Below are 16,296 nucleotides of genomic sequence, written 5' to 3' on the forward strand. Positions count from 1 at the left end.
AATAAAGTATGACATTGTGACGCATGTCATTTTTTTAATGAGTACGAGGATATGTCATTTTCCTTTTTTCTCATTCTCATTTTCATTTTACTATATGTAGTGATGCCCATGTTGTGTTTTTTTTAATAGAAGTGGTTTTAGGATCCTAAGACATATCAAACTCAAAGGAAAAAAGAAGGTTCCTCTTGTTAACAGTTGATCATGAACAACATTAACATGAAGGACCATGCAGATTTTTCTTCTTGCATTATTTTTGAAGCTTCTGGTGACTCTGAAGCTGATTGTGATAACATGATGGGTGGAAATATTTATGAAGATGATAATGATCTTGATTATGATAATGATGATGATGCTCTATCTTGCAGCTACGATGGATCTGATATATGTAATGTTGCTGAGTTGAATATGAATGATGAGCCTTGTGATGATAAAGAGATGAAAGAAGTGGAGAAGATGGATGGTACTTATGGTGCATCATATTGTGAAGATGATGAAATTCACAAGTCTTATGTGTCTTCTGATTCAAGCCAGGATTTTATGGATGAGATGGAAAAGAATAGACTCTTCTGGGAAGCTTGTTTAGCATCTTGATTTTATATGTTCATGTTGCTTTTTTCTAAATCACTATTCTGATCCATATTTGCTCACTATTTTATCTAAATGATTATAATTGATGATGCTCATTATTTTGTTATCCAATTATTTCATCATTTTTATCAATTCAAATGTAAGTTGTTTCATGGAAATGGTTGTTCAGAACTATTTGCTTTATTTTTCTTTTCTGAAATTCAGATGATTCAAGTTAGTATAGGGAAAGCTACAGGTTCAGTATGGCCTTACGTTACAATATGTATTTGTACCGTTGGATTTAAGCAATTCCAGTTCAAGATCTTATTATAACATTCATATTTGAGATTTAATATTTTATAATTCAATTTATATTACATGTAGTCTTATAATTGAAAATCAACTATTGTTCAACTCACACCTTTAGTATATTGAATATTAAAGATTATCAGTTTAATTCTAATTAAAATCATGAAAAAACATTAAAAATTTCATTATAAAGACAAATGTATGTTTCTCCTTTATAATTTCATTATAATCAAAAGAATAAATATGATATTGAAAGTTGTACTCCTCTTTGTTTTTGAAACACTTGCCTAATCCTAACTCGATTGCGAAGGGGTAATATTCAATCCGGAAATGTTATAGTCATGAAATCTGGAATTCATCAAATTTTGATCATACAGGGATACTAACATAGCAAGAACCATCTCAGGCTAAGCAAATACCCCTATTCTCAAGAATTCATCAATCCTTTAGACCATTCTCCATTTGACATGGTTATATTTGTCTAGTACTACATACACAGAACCAGGTCAAATTCAGCCCATAAATTGAACATAACCACCCACAACAAGCAAAAAGTCCTTACCCCTTCTATTAATTTACACAAGCAAGCCTGCTTGCATAGTCAAAATCCGAAATGAGGTGCCGAAAAGGAACCCAGCTGTTAACTAGACGCAAGCCACAGCATTGGTGAAACCGAATCCGTAATTTTGTCTATCATCTCCACACCATTTGTGCTTGTACATCCTACTGATGGACTACTTGTGTCAACATTTGAGTTCAATGAAGTCAGTGTTGTCCTTAAGTTTCCTCCATCTGCGGAACTCAAACAAGAATTCGCGGTTTTGCTACCAGTGATGGATATAGATTCCATGCTATGGGCAGAGTAACTTCTCGGGCTCGCATATTCTTGTAAATAACTAGCAGGTTCTGAGAACTCTTGTGTGATCACATCCAATTGCTCCAAGAAGCATTCCTCTATTTCACTTAAAGGTTCAGCCTCCATTTCCTCTTCACTGTTATCGATGCAATGAGCATTATCATCATAATCTGCCTTATTCTCATCTCTCAATTCCCCGCTGGTGTCCATTTCTTGCCGACTGTCATATTCGTCCTCAGATTGGCGATCTGATGAATGAAATGACAAAGGTGAATACCCTCCTGTTGTGGCGGTTTCTTCACGTTCTCTAAGTGTCTTCATTATCAGTGTCTTGAGTAAGTTCATCACTTGAACCGCATGCATCAGTGCGGTTAGTGGATCAGACATCTGTTTTAGCAGACGAAGATAAAATCATTACAACTTGCTTGGTAATGATTTTTGCAGATTGCTTATTGAAAGAAGATAATGATGAATTGATGATAGCTTATTAAGTGAGAACAAAATGAAAATCATTTACCCGAAACAAAGGAAGAGGTTAACATAAGATAACATACAAGAACATTAAAGAAGCAAATATAAATAATTTTAACAGAAAATGAGTGAATGAGCATACCTGAGTCATGTTTGGAGCAAAAACCATTGCAATGTTTCTTGCATTCATTTTGTTATAGTCCTCTTCTTCTACAACGTCAGCCATGAGATCAATAGCCCAGCTGAGCAATGCAGACTCGGTTGGCTTTAGCTGCTTCACAAGCTCTACAGAATCTTCTTCGGTGTTGCACTGAAGAACTCGCTCAGGGGAAAGCCCATCTAGCACTCCTGAAGGAAGCTCTCGGAACCAGGCTTTAATTAGACCTGCCAAACAGTGGACTTCAATGTCATCTGGCACAATGCCCCTATTCAATTGGTCCCTCACATGCTCCTCTTGACTATTTTCCGGGTTTATGCGAAATATACCTTCAGCCTTAAAATCCATTGAAAAGAAAAAACCAAAGCAAAGTTAATCTGAAACTGATGGATTACAAGACCTTAGAGTTATAAATGAAAAAATGGCATACACTCAGTACCTTTAAGCCACCCTGTGAGTATAAACGGTCCTGCATTAGCAAGAGAATAGTTGGAACACTGTTTCCTTTTGAGTCATAAGAGCACTGCATGGATTCGGCCGAGACGCCAAATACACTTACACTGCAATCATCGATAACAGCGAATCACAAGTTAGAATGATGCATTCAACACGAGTGAAGTAATAAAAATGTGGTAGATAAAGTTTTGTAAAGAATAAAACTTATTTTGAAAAATGTAATAGCAACAATATAGGAACAATGTACATACTTCTATGAATTTAACAAGTCAGTCTGATTTATCCATATGTGAAAGAACCTATATGGTTCATTTTATGGATTACAAAGCACACAAAAATGTGCTCCAAACCCAAATTTCCCAACTATGCAATTGCATGCAGAGGCCAAGAGTGTACCCAGTTAAATAAAACTTCCTATCACACAAAAACAGGTGCCTGCATTTTATGAAGTATACAAATACAAAAAAATTATGACATTTTTCTTTGGTAAAAAATAAACGAGGATTTCAAATGGCGACAAAGTGTGAGGCATTAAAGATGAAGATGAAAAAATCTTGGTGAACGACAAAAATATTAAGGAAAAATGGAAGAACTATTTTACAACCTTTTTCAGCGATGATCATGATCCTTTGATTTCTAATAAGCTAAACACTGAAGATGAAGACTAATTATACTTTTTATTGTATAATTCGAGAGTTGGAGGTAGATGAAGCTTCAAAAAAGGATGAGAATTTGAAGGATATAAACCATAGGATTCAAGCGGTTAGATGAAATGGTGGGGTACACTAGGTATCATATGTGATAAAAAGGTGTCCTCAAACATAAGGGATTTTTTTACCGCACAACTATAAGACCCTCAATATTACATGAGATTGAATATCGGGTGATAAAAGGTCAACAAAGAATAAACTCAATGTAGCAAAGATCAAAATATTACATTAGATAATTGGACACACTAGACAATGTTGGAGTAGGGATAAATGTGTTAGGGAGAAAGTTGTGGTTCCTATAGTAGAAAAGATGGTAAAATCGTGAGAGTAGATCACACAAATGTTAGTCCAATTTTTAAGGCAAATGGACTTGATTGGAAAAAAATCACAGACAAATCGATTAAGAAATTTTTTACAAATCATGCTATGCTGTGTGAATGCCTCAATAGGCAAGATTTATGATAGAGCATATGTAGTTGTTCGATCCATATAGTCTATCCAATTCATCTAACAGAATTAAGGCTTAGTTGGTGTAATGTGTTTTCAATTTTTAGTTGAAAGAAACAAAGAGAAAAACTTAATTTGACTTCACCAAACTAATTCAACCTAGTTCTACATCATGCATCTTGAATTTTACTCCCATACAGTGGAAGAACCTTGAAGGCTTAGTTGGTGTAACGTGTTTCCACTTTTTAGTTGAAAGAAACAAAGAGAAAAACTTAATTTGGCTTCACCAAACTAATTCAACCTAGTTCTGCATCATGCATCTTGAATTTTACTCCCATACAGTGGAAGAACCTTGAAGCATAATGAGCAATAGGAATGCTCTCATTTGAAAAATAAAAGAGTTTAATCTAACCACTGTACCTTCTTCCCTAACTTTCACATTCAGCTACAACCATGGCTTCTATACAAGTCTTACTCTCTCTCCCAAACACACCACTCTTAAAGAAACAAACCCATCAAAAACAACAAAAAATGATTTTTTTTTTTATCATTTGAAGCAAAACCCATTTGAAATCTAACAAAAAAAAAGCATTTTGATGAAATACCTAGCACTAGGAACACGACCCGGGATCTCAACTTCAAACTCAACAGGGAGACCCAGAAAGCCATTGAAGCGATCAAAGGTAACATGAGTTATGTGCTGAACATTTGTTGGCCATCCGATCTCCATCTGATGAACGGTCGAGATTACATCGTCAGGTCTGTCAACTTTGCAAGACACCATAGATTTTCTCAGCGCCGCCAAAAGCAACGCAACTAGTGACAACTGACTCTGTTGTTGTTCTTCTTCTTCGGCGGTTCTAACCGATCTCGACCTCTTCCTACGGCCGCAACCACCGCCCTTTGTCGCCGCCACAAGCCCCGACATCGTCTCTCTCTCTCTTTCTCTTTCTCTCTCTATATATCCTCTTTTAAATTTGAAGATGAGTTGTTCGAAGTTAAATGTGTTTTGTTGGGTTGCATTCAATTTTTGTTTCAAACGGCACTAACACTACTTTCAAATTTTATCTACCTCTCTTGTCGTTTTTTGACATTGCATCTTTACCAAAATTACTCCAATTGCCACTCTACCAAGTTAAAATGTTAAATTCTCATTATTGTGATTTGGATGGACCATCACTTTACTCGTGAGTTTATTTACTTATAGCATTTACACCAGTTTATTCTTATCTCGTTCTTTCTAAGGAAATTTTTTTAAGGGGAATCATATGTAGTACTTGAACCAAACGTCTGTTAGTATAAAAATTAATATATTGTTTCTTATTCGAGATGCTAGATTCTCTTACCTTACATTAGCATTTGGTATTTACAACTTTACATATAAGCATTGTAAAGATATATCTATTCATACTTTTTTATACGAGTAAATTATACTCACACCTCCTGAGTTTTAGCAAAATTACATAAATATTCCTCACTTTTCTACCCATACATACACTCCTAATTTTTATACTTTCATTATACTGATCACCCTGTATGAGAAATAAGTGTAATTTTTTAAACAAAAAATATGATAAATATAATTAAGTTAAACAAAACATTGTATATTGTGGAGACAAATCCAAATAATACATGAGTTGATATCTCTTTATTATTTTTGATTCATTACGATATAGTATAAGAGCAATTTAAACAATATCTCTTTATAATTGTTGATGTATTTTATAACTAAAAATAATAAAGATACATTAATTTGTATATTATTTGAATTTTTCCTCACAATATACAATGTTTTGTTTAACTTAATTGCATTTATCACATTTTTTGTTTAAAATATTACACTTATTTATAAATCCAAATAATACATGAGTTGATATCTCTTTATTATTTTTGATTCATTACGATATAGTATAAGAGCAATTTAAACAATATATCTTTATAATTGTTGATGTATTTTATAACTAAAAATAATAAAGATACATTAATTTGTATATTATTTGAATTTTTCCTCACAATATACAATTTTTTGTTTAACTTAATTGCATTTATCACATTTTTTGTTTAAAATATTACACTTATTTATATCATGCTGGGTGGTCAGTGTAATGAAATTATAAAAACTATGGAAGATTTGTGTAGGTGTAAAAAAAAATGAGGGTGCCTTGTATAATTTCACTAAAACTCAATGGGTTAAATCTTTTTATATTGTCACGTCACTTTAAATATAAGTAATGTTGATGAATTAAAAAATATATTAATTGTTTTTAAATTTTTATATTAATAATGGATATATTATACTTAATTTACTTTGCTACATCATTATAGTCAAAACTATCGGAATTACTACTCCATGGGAATTCTTCCATTTTATATCACTTATTAGTAAATGCTCTTGAATTATTCAATGGGAATTATTCCATTTTAAGTATGTTATTTTATTGCCTCCTTAAATACTAGTTGATTATGTTAAGTAAAAAATATTATTTTGCTTCTTTATCTTTTTAGTATTTGAAAATGCAACTACCTTTTACTTTAGTTCCTAGAAATGAAAAATGCCCTTTTAATTTAGTCAACACTTTCTAGAATAACTTAATTAACTAACATTAATCATTTGTTAGATATTAAAAAGATATCTTTCATTTATCATATACTAAAGTATAGAGTGACTGATTTGTTAGATAATTTCTATTTTTAATAATAATAAAATTTAATAAACTATTTAATAATGTAAATATTCATAACATTAAGATTCAATTAAGATTAAGATTTCATTTCATAAAATATTAACGAGTTTGTTTTCTTGTTAAAATGTAATTTTTATTTTTCATAAACTAAAATGAGAGATGATCATAATCTGGATGATGAAAACAAGTATTTACTCCTATATAATTTTCAAGATAAAAAGCGTTGCGAGAATCATTAACTTATATTTGCGGGAAGGTCGAATTGTTAAGGGTTGACATACAAGAATTATCACAATTTAACTATAATCCTTATTTTTTTTATTTGAATTCTTTAACTTCAAATTTTAGTGATTTTGTGAGTTCATTCATGTTTTGAAATAATTATTGTATTTAATTAATTGATAAAGACAAAAAAAAAAGAGAGAAAAAATCTTTCCAAAAAACAGGAATAAAGTCATGAAATACTAATTTTGAAGTTAGACTAAACTTTATATTTCTACAATATAATTAATCTTTTCTCTTATTTCACAATTTACACCTCATTTTTTTTATATCTATCTTCTCTTTTTAAAGCACAACATCAACCATATTTATCACATTTTTTCTTATAAATTCCTATGTCTCTTTTTAGTTGTAAAATGAACGTTTTCCTTTCAACTTTGATGGCGACTTAGGAGAATAATTACAATTTCATTACCCTTGGATTAAAAAATGAAAATTCCAATTTTAACTTTAAACACTTGACCGAGTTTCATTACATGATTTATAGTCGTCATTGATATCTTATTCATTTAAAAGTCCCATTAATGAATAGTACTATAATCCATGGTTGACAATACTCAAACATAATACAACTATACCCATCGGAATAAGTTTTTTCTCCGTAGAGAAATGAAATCATGTAAAATAGTGTGCCTCCATTTGGTGATTGATGTTGTACGAGGATAAATTACCAATTCCCAAGAAATTTATTAGAAAAATATACTTGTTTGGTTGCAAAAAAGTAGAGAAAATTTTCATGGGGCCTTCGTGTTAATCAGAAATTATAGTGATTGGCCCATGACACAAAACTCCATCATTTTTATTCTATTATATGATTATTCATCTTATTATTGTTGGTGACAACTTTTGTATATTTCCAACAATTGAATACTTTTTATGTGATTCGCGTGATTAAAGGAAGTGAAAGTGGGTCTTCTTTAATTTTTGTTATTCCTCTTCCATTGGTTTACCAAAATTGTTTGTCCTTTTATCCTAGCTATTCGTATCCTATGCAACATGTCTTCTTTTAAAGGCACAAAGGTAGTTGAGTTTGTGTGTCCTTTTCATTTCTACGAGCCACCATGCATTGGATTACATAATTCACAAATCACAACTAGTTCATAAGTAGTTAAGTACCACACGCAAGTGTGTAATTTGGTAAGCAACTTTTGGTGTTCTATAGGGAGAAAAAAATATAGAGAAAAAGTCCAAATTATAGAAACTTTGTATTTATTTTCAATGGCAGTTAACTAGTTCATAAGAAAAATTGCATTTGTTTTTCAATGACAAGCAATATATATAGTCAATTCTTTCAGACATAATTATTTTATTTTAAGTGCTCACATACGGAACAAATATCACATGTCCCAAAAAGTTCATGTCTCTATATCCAAAGCCAATCACATTATAGCAATTAATCAAAAAAATATATATTTTGTTTTTTATGATTTTTTTCTTAACTAGTTGACATTTTTTTATAGGATTGATGCACAATGAAACACCAAATTTTGGGACAAGTGATCTCCATTCCAAAAAATGAGCTCATTTTTTAAGTGAGGTTATTAAACCATTTACAGATCTAACAATTACTTAAGGTAACATGTCCTCATAAGTAATCTAACAATTCAAAGTGGAACCATGTCCTATCAAAATGTTATCAACATTTACTTAAGGTAACATTAAATATTTCCTATATATTATGGTATACAATACATATATATGCTAATCACATGTATTCCCTCCCTAAGTTTGAAGGATTCGACATACCAATATATCTCCAATCTCAACAAGAAAAACAATCACTCATTTGGTACTAATTGCTAAATATAAAAAAAATGCACTCTCAAACTATTTGTACACTAAACAAGAGTTGATTTCTACAAGTATATAAAATAGAACAAAAATACAGTACAAAATATATATTTTTGTCAAAGTCATCATGAACTATATATATATATCTGGTTGTGGTGTACCCCTAGTAGGACACAACCACATAAAAATGTCATTAACAGATTCACTTATATTTCAATATAATTGTTAAAGTGGAGGAAAGCAAAAGATATAGGATAAAAATGACACGTTCAGGAGTTGTCTCTGGAGATAGAATGGTAGGTGGTATCTACCAACTACAATTATATATTGCTCATGCATATTTTGCCGTTCTGAATAACAACCCCAGTGTGAAAATGACATATCATATCATATTTAAAGACAAGTGCATTTATACTTTTGGTGTTATTATTTATAACTAAATTTTAATATATATCAGCAAGATTTTATTAGATGTCTCCACATATATACGTCTCTACACACAAGTTTTGCTCATTATATATATATATATGCAAAGGAAAACACTGGTCACAAATTATGCTTACCCACAGTAGTTAGTTAGTTGCAGAAAAAAGTGTGTGATAAATTGTCCCTGTGAGAATAGCTCAAAATAATCCATGACACATTTATGAGCTCTTATAATGAGTTGTCATTTATTTTTGTTGCAGAATTCTGTGACAATATCAGGTTGCAGGACATAAGAAAATAATGGGTCAGCTGAGCATTTAAGTAGAAAGAATCTTTAAGACTAATATATGTTGCTGTTAGATTAATATTCCATTGTATAGAATAGTCAAATATATGAAATGTGAAATTTGTTAATTATTTATAGAGGCTTGATTGTTGGTGTGTTCGGTGATAAATTGTCCTTTTTCAAATGTTAAATCACTAGCCACCAATTTAAGTTATTTCCTTTTTTTTTCTCTTAAGACACTCTTACATAGTTACATTGCATCTAATTTTATCCAAATGTCAGACTTCGATTCCTAAGAGCGACATTTATTTGAAAGGATAGTCATATACCTCGAAAAAGATTAGTTCTTTACTCAATGTATACCTTTGGTAGTACAAAAAATGCATCTAACTTTATAGGAATATAATATAGTTTATTTTCTATGTATGTGCAAGTGACACATCTTTGGATGCTCCTTGGGGCCTTGTTTAAGTTTCCCCCCAAAAGATAATGATATAAGAGTTACATGCCTTTTAAATGTGGGCCATTTTGAGAGACCTATATATGGCTACTGTTAAAATCCAGAATATGTTACATCCAAGCCCATTGCTCCTTTCTTGGGTAACAATAAATGTGTAATAATGACCCAATACCTCCTCATGTGCAGACCAGAAAATAGAAAAAGAAAAATGCATTTTCTCTATTTAATGTTTTTTGCATAGATTTCAATGCCAAACTACAAACAAAGATTCTTTCCATTAATGGATATGCGAGTATTTGATTTTACATATATTTTCAATGACAAAAATGTTCTTTTATTATATATAAAAGAATAAAAATGTCTTACCATATTATTATTTCATTTGTTTTTTGTAGTATTTGTGTGTATTAATGGAGAATATCATTGCTCCCAAACTACACACACCATAAAGTATTTAGAAAAGGATGGATTTACTTTACACCAGTTAAAATTACTAAAAAGAAGACATTTTTTACAAAAAATAATTATAATTATAATTTTTTTAATATAGTAAATATTGGAGTGGAATGGAATGGCTTAGACAGTGTAATCGTGGAGTGGTTGGCAACACTAGCTTAGAGGGTTTATATGAGATGTTGTTGTCCTAAAATAGTGTGTCAATTCATATGTCATTGTTTGTAATTGGTCAAAAAATAATTAATTTTTAAAATTTTAATTTAAATATATTTTTTCAATCAATCACAAGCAGTAGCACACTTTGTGGTATAACAGATGTGCTCCCGTTTATAGGCATTGACATATGCCTCTCAAATTTGAAATTGATACTCTTCATGGATAAAATTCAATCATGACATATGTAATAAGGTACCTAAAATAAAGCAAATATTTTGGGGTGGTTCCATTGTGTTATTAAACTCCAATATAAATTTTAATCAGAATCAAACCCATATATAGTAACAACTTTAACAACAAGAAGAACAAGTAACAAAATAAGTAAACCACGACATATATCTTTTAATCATTTGAAGAATGAATAGATGCCAAAGTTGCGGTAGAAAAGACACAGATAAATGTAATATTTGAGAATAATGACCCCTATATATCGACCCAAATGCATTGTATCCACTTTGGTTGGTGTTTATGTAATACTAAATAAATAATAATAAATATATGAAGAGAGTTAATCTGCCCCAAAACCATGCATTCATTGAATATAGCTGCATCGTTGGTCTTTATGCTTGATTCCATGATAAGCGTACAAGGGGATCCTCTACGAAACCGGAGAGTTCGTGTTAGATAGAATTTTGACACTGTGACAAAAAAAGCTTTCTAGCGATAATGAATTTATATTATTTTTGAAAAAAAAAGTAAAAAAATAAATTTAAAAAAATTTCAGCAATATATTTTACTAATGCCTCTTCATTAACGTAGAGAATTTAAACTCCAAAGCTTAACCCTATTAGCATAAAGCCCTAAACAAAGAAATACGTCTAAGGGTAGTACGGCATATATTATTATTCGGTTCAATGTTTCTTGTATAGAAAAGAGCTTGGAGTATCTCGAATGAAAAACAATAATTTTATTCTTATTTGGATGCTACATATTATTTTATAATTTATTATAATTATCCGTAAAATAAGAATAATAAAAATAAATTTTTATTCTTATTTGGGTATCATAACATTTACTTCTCTCTTCACTTTCTTTTGGTTAAGAACAACCAAGAATTGTTCTTATTTAAGAACAAAAAAATAAAAAAATAAGAACGACACAGTTGAGAACAAATCAAAAATGTTCTTTACCATTAAGAACAACCATATTGCTCGTGTTTGTGCCGTTGATGTTGGTGCCCTAAGATAAATAAAAAGAGAAGAATAACTAGAATGATGATGTAAGGACTCTCTAAATTTGTATAAAAAAGTTAACAGAACTCTCTCATATATTTTTGGTACATGTAAAACATAAGAAACAAAAAATAAAACTAGCTAGTCCTAAAATAGAGAATGGGATATAGACTTTTGTATCAAGAAACTTAATTATCATTTAGAAATATCTCAAGGTTAAATCATGTGTATGAAACAAAGAGGAGAGTTTTACACAACGATTTTTCTCAGTTGAACTCTAATCGGAGTTAAATACATTTTTTGAACATTGAGTCTAAAAAACAAAGCATTAAGTACTTCAAAAGTTCAAAGTAGGTGATATATTCGTACTGGATACGTGCTTGGTACCGGTACACGTTGGGTACTGATAGGTATAGATGCAGATTTTTTTTATACTATCAAGTGTATATTTTCACTTTTTTAGATCATGAATTAATCTCTTTCATGGTTCGTCGTTGTTTCTCTCAATAAGTGTTGTTTTCAGGAATCGAACCATCAACCTTAGGATCCAGCCGGACCTTACACTACTGTACCAACAAATTGTTGGTATATATGCAAATTTATTATTTCTATATAAGGAATACAAAAAAAAATTACTATTGAAAATTCAAGTTCAGAATTTTTTTTATACGTGAAATACAAAATTACCTTTCGTACTTCCTTAAACAATATCTTTGGAAGCAATTATATCAACCTTTCTCTTAATTATAACATGCTATATGTTAATTATCATAATATTATACTTAATAAACTGTGAATATATTTAATCAATTACATTTAATTTTGATGCTATAGATTCATGCAACTACACATATATCCAACAGATAATACCATTCACTTTCCTATGTTCCTATCAGCATAAGAGGGATGCATGATATCCATTTGTTCATGATGGTAACCACTAATAAGTATTAAGTAATAACCATAGCTAGTGAGAGAATATTGGGCAATAACTGTACCAAATAGATAATAGATAGTAGCATGCAAAATGTTCAATTAATGTACATAAAATAACAACTATACCATCATCATAGGAAACTTGTCCCCTATACTATAGCAGTTATGACCAAAAGGAAACTAAAAAATTCTGAACGTTATATATAATTGATCAAAATTGTGGACAAGAATTTAAAAGAAAGTGGATTGTCTGAAAGAAAAAAAGTCCCTTGTTTAGTCAAAGCAGAGGGTTAAGAATTGCCAAAGAGGGGAAGCCATGTGTAGAAAGAAATTAAGAGTATATTATATCAACATAGATTGTTTGATGCATTGAAGATATGATAGCAAAACTATGTGCACAATGTTTACTTAACTTTCTTGGTTTTGTTTGTTGCATTAGCACAACAATCACAAATTCACCTCGTATTACATAAGATTTGTCCCTTATCAATCCTAAATGTTGGTTGAGATATTATTTTGAATTCGAACCTATACCTATAGGCTAATTTGACCTCAAATGTTAATCGGGTTATCTTTTGAACCCGAAATCGATCATAAATCTGATTAAATATAATGTGTTCCTTTTTAGTTAAAGTATTCTCAGAATTACTTATTTTTTATAGAGTTTAAAATTTGTGCACTGACAGTGTAAAGTTTTTTACACATCAATGGTGGTTAATAAATCAAAGGTGGATGTTTGAATGATAGTGTAAAAAACATTTACACTACCAGTGTATACATATTAAATCATTTTTTATATTGTTACATTTTGACATATGAAATGATGTATATATAGTTAATCATTTACATATATGCCTATATATAATGAAAAATTAAATAATCGATGATATTTTGAGTCAAATATATGTCATTATTATTTTGTACGTAATTGAATAGACAAATACAAACATGATGAATGAACAACCACAAGGCGAGTTTAGTAAGGACATGTTTGTCTCTTATCCAATCTTAAATATTAGTAGAATTTAATTTTTTAATCTAAATTTGGCCATAAATAAGATAAAACCTAACTAAATTCAAACCTAAACATAATTGAGACAAATCAAATGAATGATTAGGGGTTGTATCGTGATTACTCATTATCCCTACTCATACGGATAATAGTTAGCAGATTATGAGTATTTTGTAGTCAAGCTTTAGGTAGCATACTCTATCTTAAAAAGAAGGAGAAAATATTTGCTTATAAATTAAAAGTTCTATATCTCATCATTCATAAAAACCCAAAAGATGATATTTTTATTAGGAAATTAAATACATAACTCAATTTTCTTAATCTTTCGATTCATATTTTTATTATATTTGAGTTCTCTAAAGGAAACCCATATTTAATTAAACGGAATATTTAACCATAGGGCACAAATGAGTCTGTCCCATTTGTTAGTAACTTAGTATTGAACCAATGGGTACAAGAGGCCGAAAGCTGTTCCTAGTTGTTGACCTAACGCAGAAAAAGGCCAAACTCGTAGGTGGCCCGCACGTTATCGATGGAGAACCTTTTTATTTTACTATTAAAATCAAAAAGGTGGGGCCTTTATTCAAAAATAAAAAAGTAGAAAATAGAGAGATGATGCATTACTCTCAAAGAAACAAATGACATATTTAGTAGGAACAGGTATTTTCTCCATTAATTAAAAAATAAGTGGGTTTTTTCTATATTTTTAATGATAAAAAATTATTTCATGATAAATGGAAGGATAAAAATAGCATTATACATTGTGTTTTATATGTTATTGTATGGTAGTACTAGTGTCGTGAAAACCGGACTTGAAAATGGCTCTGGTTTGCAGTCCTAAGTGAATGAGGGTTGAACCGCTTTGAATTGGGAATTTGGTCTGACTGTGTTAAACCCAGTTAAACGAGATTAACTTGGTAAGTAAATCAAATGGTTCACTTCAAAAATAAAAAATGAAACATTTCTCTAATATTTTGTTTTGCTTCAGTCCAAAAAAAATAAATATTACTTTAATATAATTATACATAGTTATTAATTATATAAAACTTTACATTTATATATAATTATACATTTATAAATAAAAATATTAATTATGTATGAAATCATCCGATCATACCAGACGATTTAAATGTTCAAACTGATTAAACCTAATATTGGAGCTCTTTTGATTTAACGTCTGACTGAGGTTTACAATATTGTATGCTCTTTTATCCTTACTTATTTAGTACGTAGAGAGAGGAGAGGGAAGAAACGAACAATTAATGCTACTTACACATTAAAAATGTTATATTAATTTTATATCATACCTTTTGTATAAAAATACAAGTAAAAAGAAAACATCATACCTTTAAATATATATACATCATAGTACATAGTTTATATTTTTTTTTTAATAAAGTATAAATATATTATTATTTTTAGTATACAGATTCAAACATCATCACTAAAAACAAAACAAATAATGATAAGTAAACAAGCAGACGAAGGAACAAGGAAGTTGTTTTCAACACGGCAAAATGTTAGGTATAATTTGTGTGTATGTGTGGCACTTGCTTAGCCAGTAGCCACCACTCCCATGTCAGGACAACAAATACACCAAAAACAAAAACACAAATGCACCTTCTTGTCTTTATTTTATTTTATTTTATTTTACTTTACTACTCTCACATTGTATATAGTTTGTATATCATTTATTACTCATATCATTTATATTGAAAATTAATATGGTTAAATATAAATGTAAATAGTAAGGTTGGAAACGAGTTAAATCGAGTCATACTAAAGCTTAATTTAGTAAGGATTTACTCAGCTCGAAATTCGATTCGAATTCAATACGAGTTATTGTTTTAACTCGAGTTTAACTTTGTTAAAATTCACTAAGTGTTCGACTCGGCTCGAATTGGTTATGGAAAACTCAATTAATTAATTTTATTTTTAAAAATATTGCACAAAGCTATATGTATAAATATAATTATATTTATAAAAACAACAAACATAAAAAATAATGTATATGTCATGATATAATAACAATAAATATAGAAAATTAGTTTATATGTATATAAATCGAGTCATTTTATGAACTTAACGAGTTGAATTGTTTAAGTTTAAGTTCGACTAGTTTATTTAACTAGCTCAATTTACAGTCAAATTCGACTCATTTGAATCATGAACAAAATTTATCGAATTAAATAACGAGTCAAGTTTAACGAATACTGAGTTGGTTTTCGATTTATTGTTAGCCCTACTAAATAATATAATAACTTTGTAAAAAATATTATGTTATTAGTATATATATTTTCTCATTTATAAATAAAAAATCTGTATTCATAATAATCTCAACTTAAATATCATGCCAATTATATTCTCCACCTTAAGAAAGAGTTGAAGAATAATTACACGATCTTATGCTTAATAATGATAAGAGGAAAGTAGTATACTGATAGTCAATGCAAGCGCAACATACAAATATTTTGGTACAAAATACAAAATATAATACAACACAAAAGAATAAAAAAAATCAGTTAAAAAGGTTTGATTTATGTGTTGAGATGTTTCTTTTGGTTAGCATTAATGACATCAAATGATGTTATTATGAGTATGC

At 29.7% G+C, this 16,296-nt stretch overlaps 2 protein-coding genes across 2 annotated transcripts; one reads left to right on the top strand and one right to left on the bottom strand.

Annotated features, from left to right (window-relative positions):
• LOC109354525 lies at positions 80-15,457 on the top strand. The gene is made up of 2 exons (XM_019597105.1): positions 80-599; positions 15,447-15,457. Exon 1 carries the CDS (start codon positions 202-204, stop codon positions 589-591), a length of 390 nt encoding a protein of 129 aa, XP_019452650.1. The 5' UTR covers positions 80-201; the 3' UTR covers positions 592-599; positions 15,447-15,457.
• LOC109354523 (rho GTPase-activating protein 2-like) lies at positions 1,205-4,988 on the bottom strand. The gene is made up of 4 exons (XM_019597102.1): positions 4,579-4,988; positions 2,800-2,920; positions 2,346-2,696; positions 1,205-2,119 (listed from the first exon to the last, which is right to left on the bottom strand). The coding sequence occupies exons 1-4, from the start codon at positions 4,899-4,901 to the stop codon at positions 1,517-1,519; spliced, it is 1,398 nt and encodes a 465-aa protein (XP_019452647.1). The 5' UTR covers positions 4,902-4,988; the 3' UTR covers positions 1,205-1,516.

Source organism: Lupinus angustifolius, chromosome LG08 (assembly GCF_001865875.1).
Source record: "Lupinus angustifolius cultivar Tanjil chromosome LG08, LupAngTanjil_v1.0, whole genome shotgun sequence".
NCBI classification, from domain to species: Eukaryota; Viridiplantae; Streptophyta; class Magnoliopsida; order Fabales; family Fabaceae; genus Lupinus; species Lupinus angustifolius.

What these genes read in the sequence shown, in the direction of transcription:
- LOC109354525 (XM_019597105.1), top strand. Translation starts at nt 202, where the DNA reads ATGAACAACATTAACATGAAGGACCATGCAGATTTTTCTTCTTGCATT.
- LOC109354523 (XM_019597102.1), bottom strand. Translation starts at nt 4,901, where the DNA reads ATGTCGGGGCTTGTGGCGGCGACAAAGGGCGGTGGTTGCGGCCGTAGG. An exon ending in GGTCGTGTTCCTAGTGCTAG is followed by an intron (nt 2,921 to 4,578) that starts GTATTTCATCAA and finishes CGATGATTGCAG; the next exon opens with TGTAAGTGTATTTGGCGTCT. An exon ending in ACTCACAGGGTGGCTTAAAG is followed by an intron (nt 2,697 to 2,799) that starts GTACTGAGTGTA and finishes ATGGATTTTAAG; the next exon opens with GCTGAAGGTATATTTCGCAT.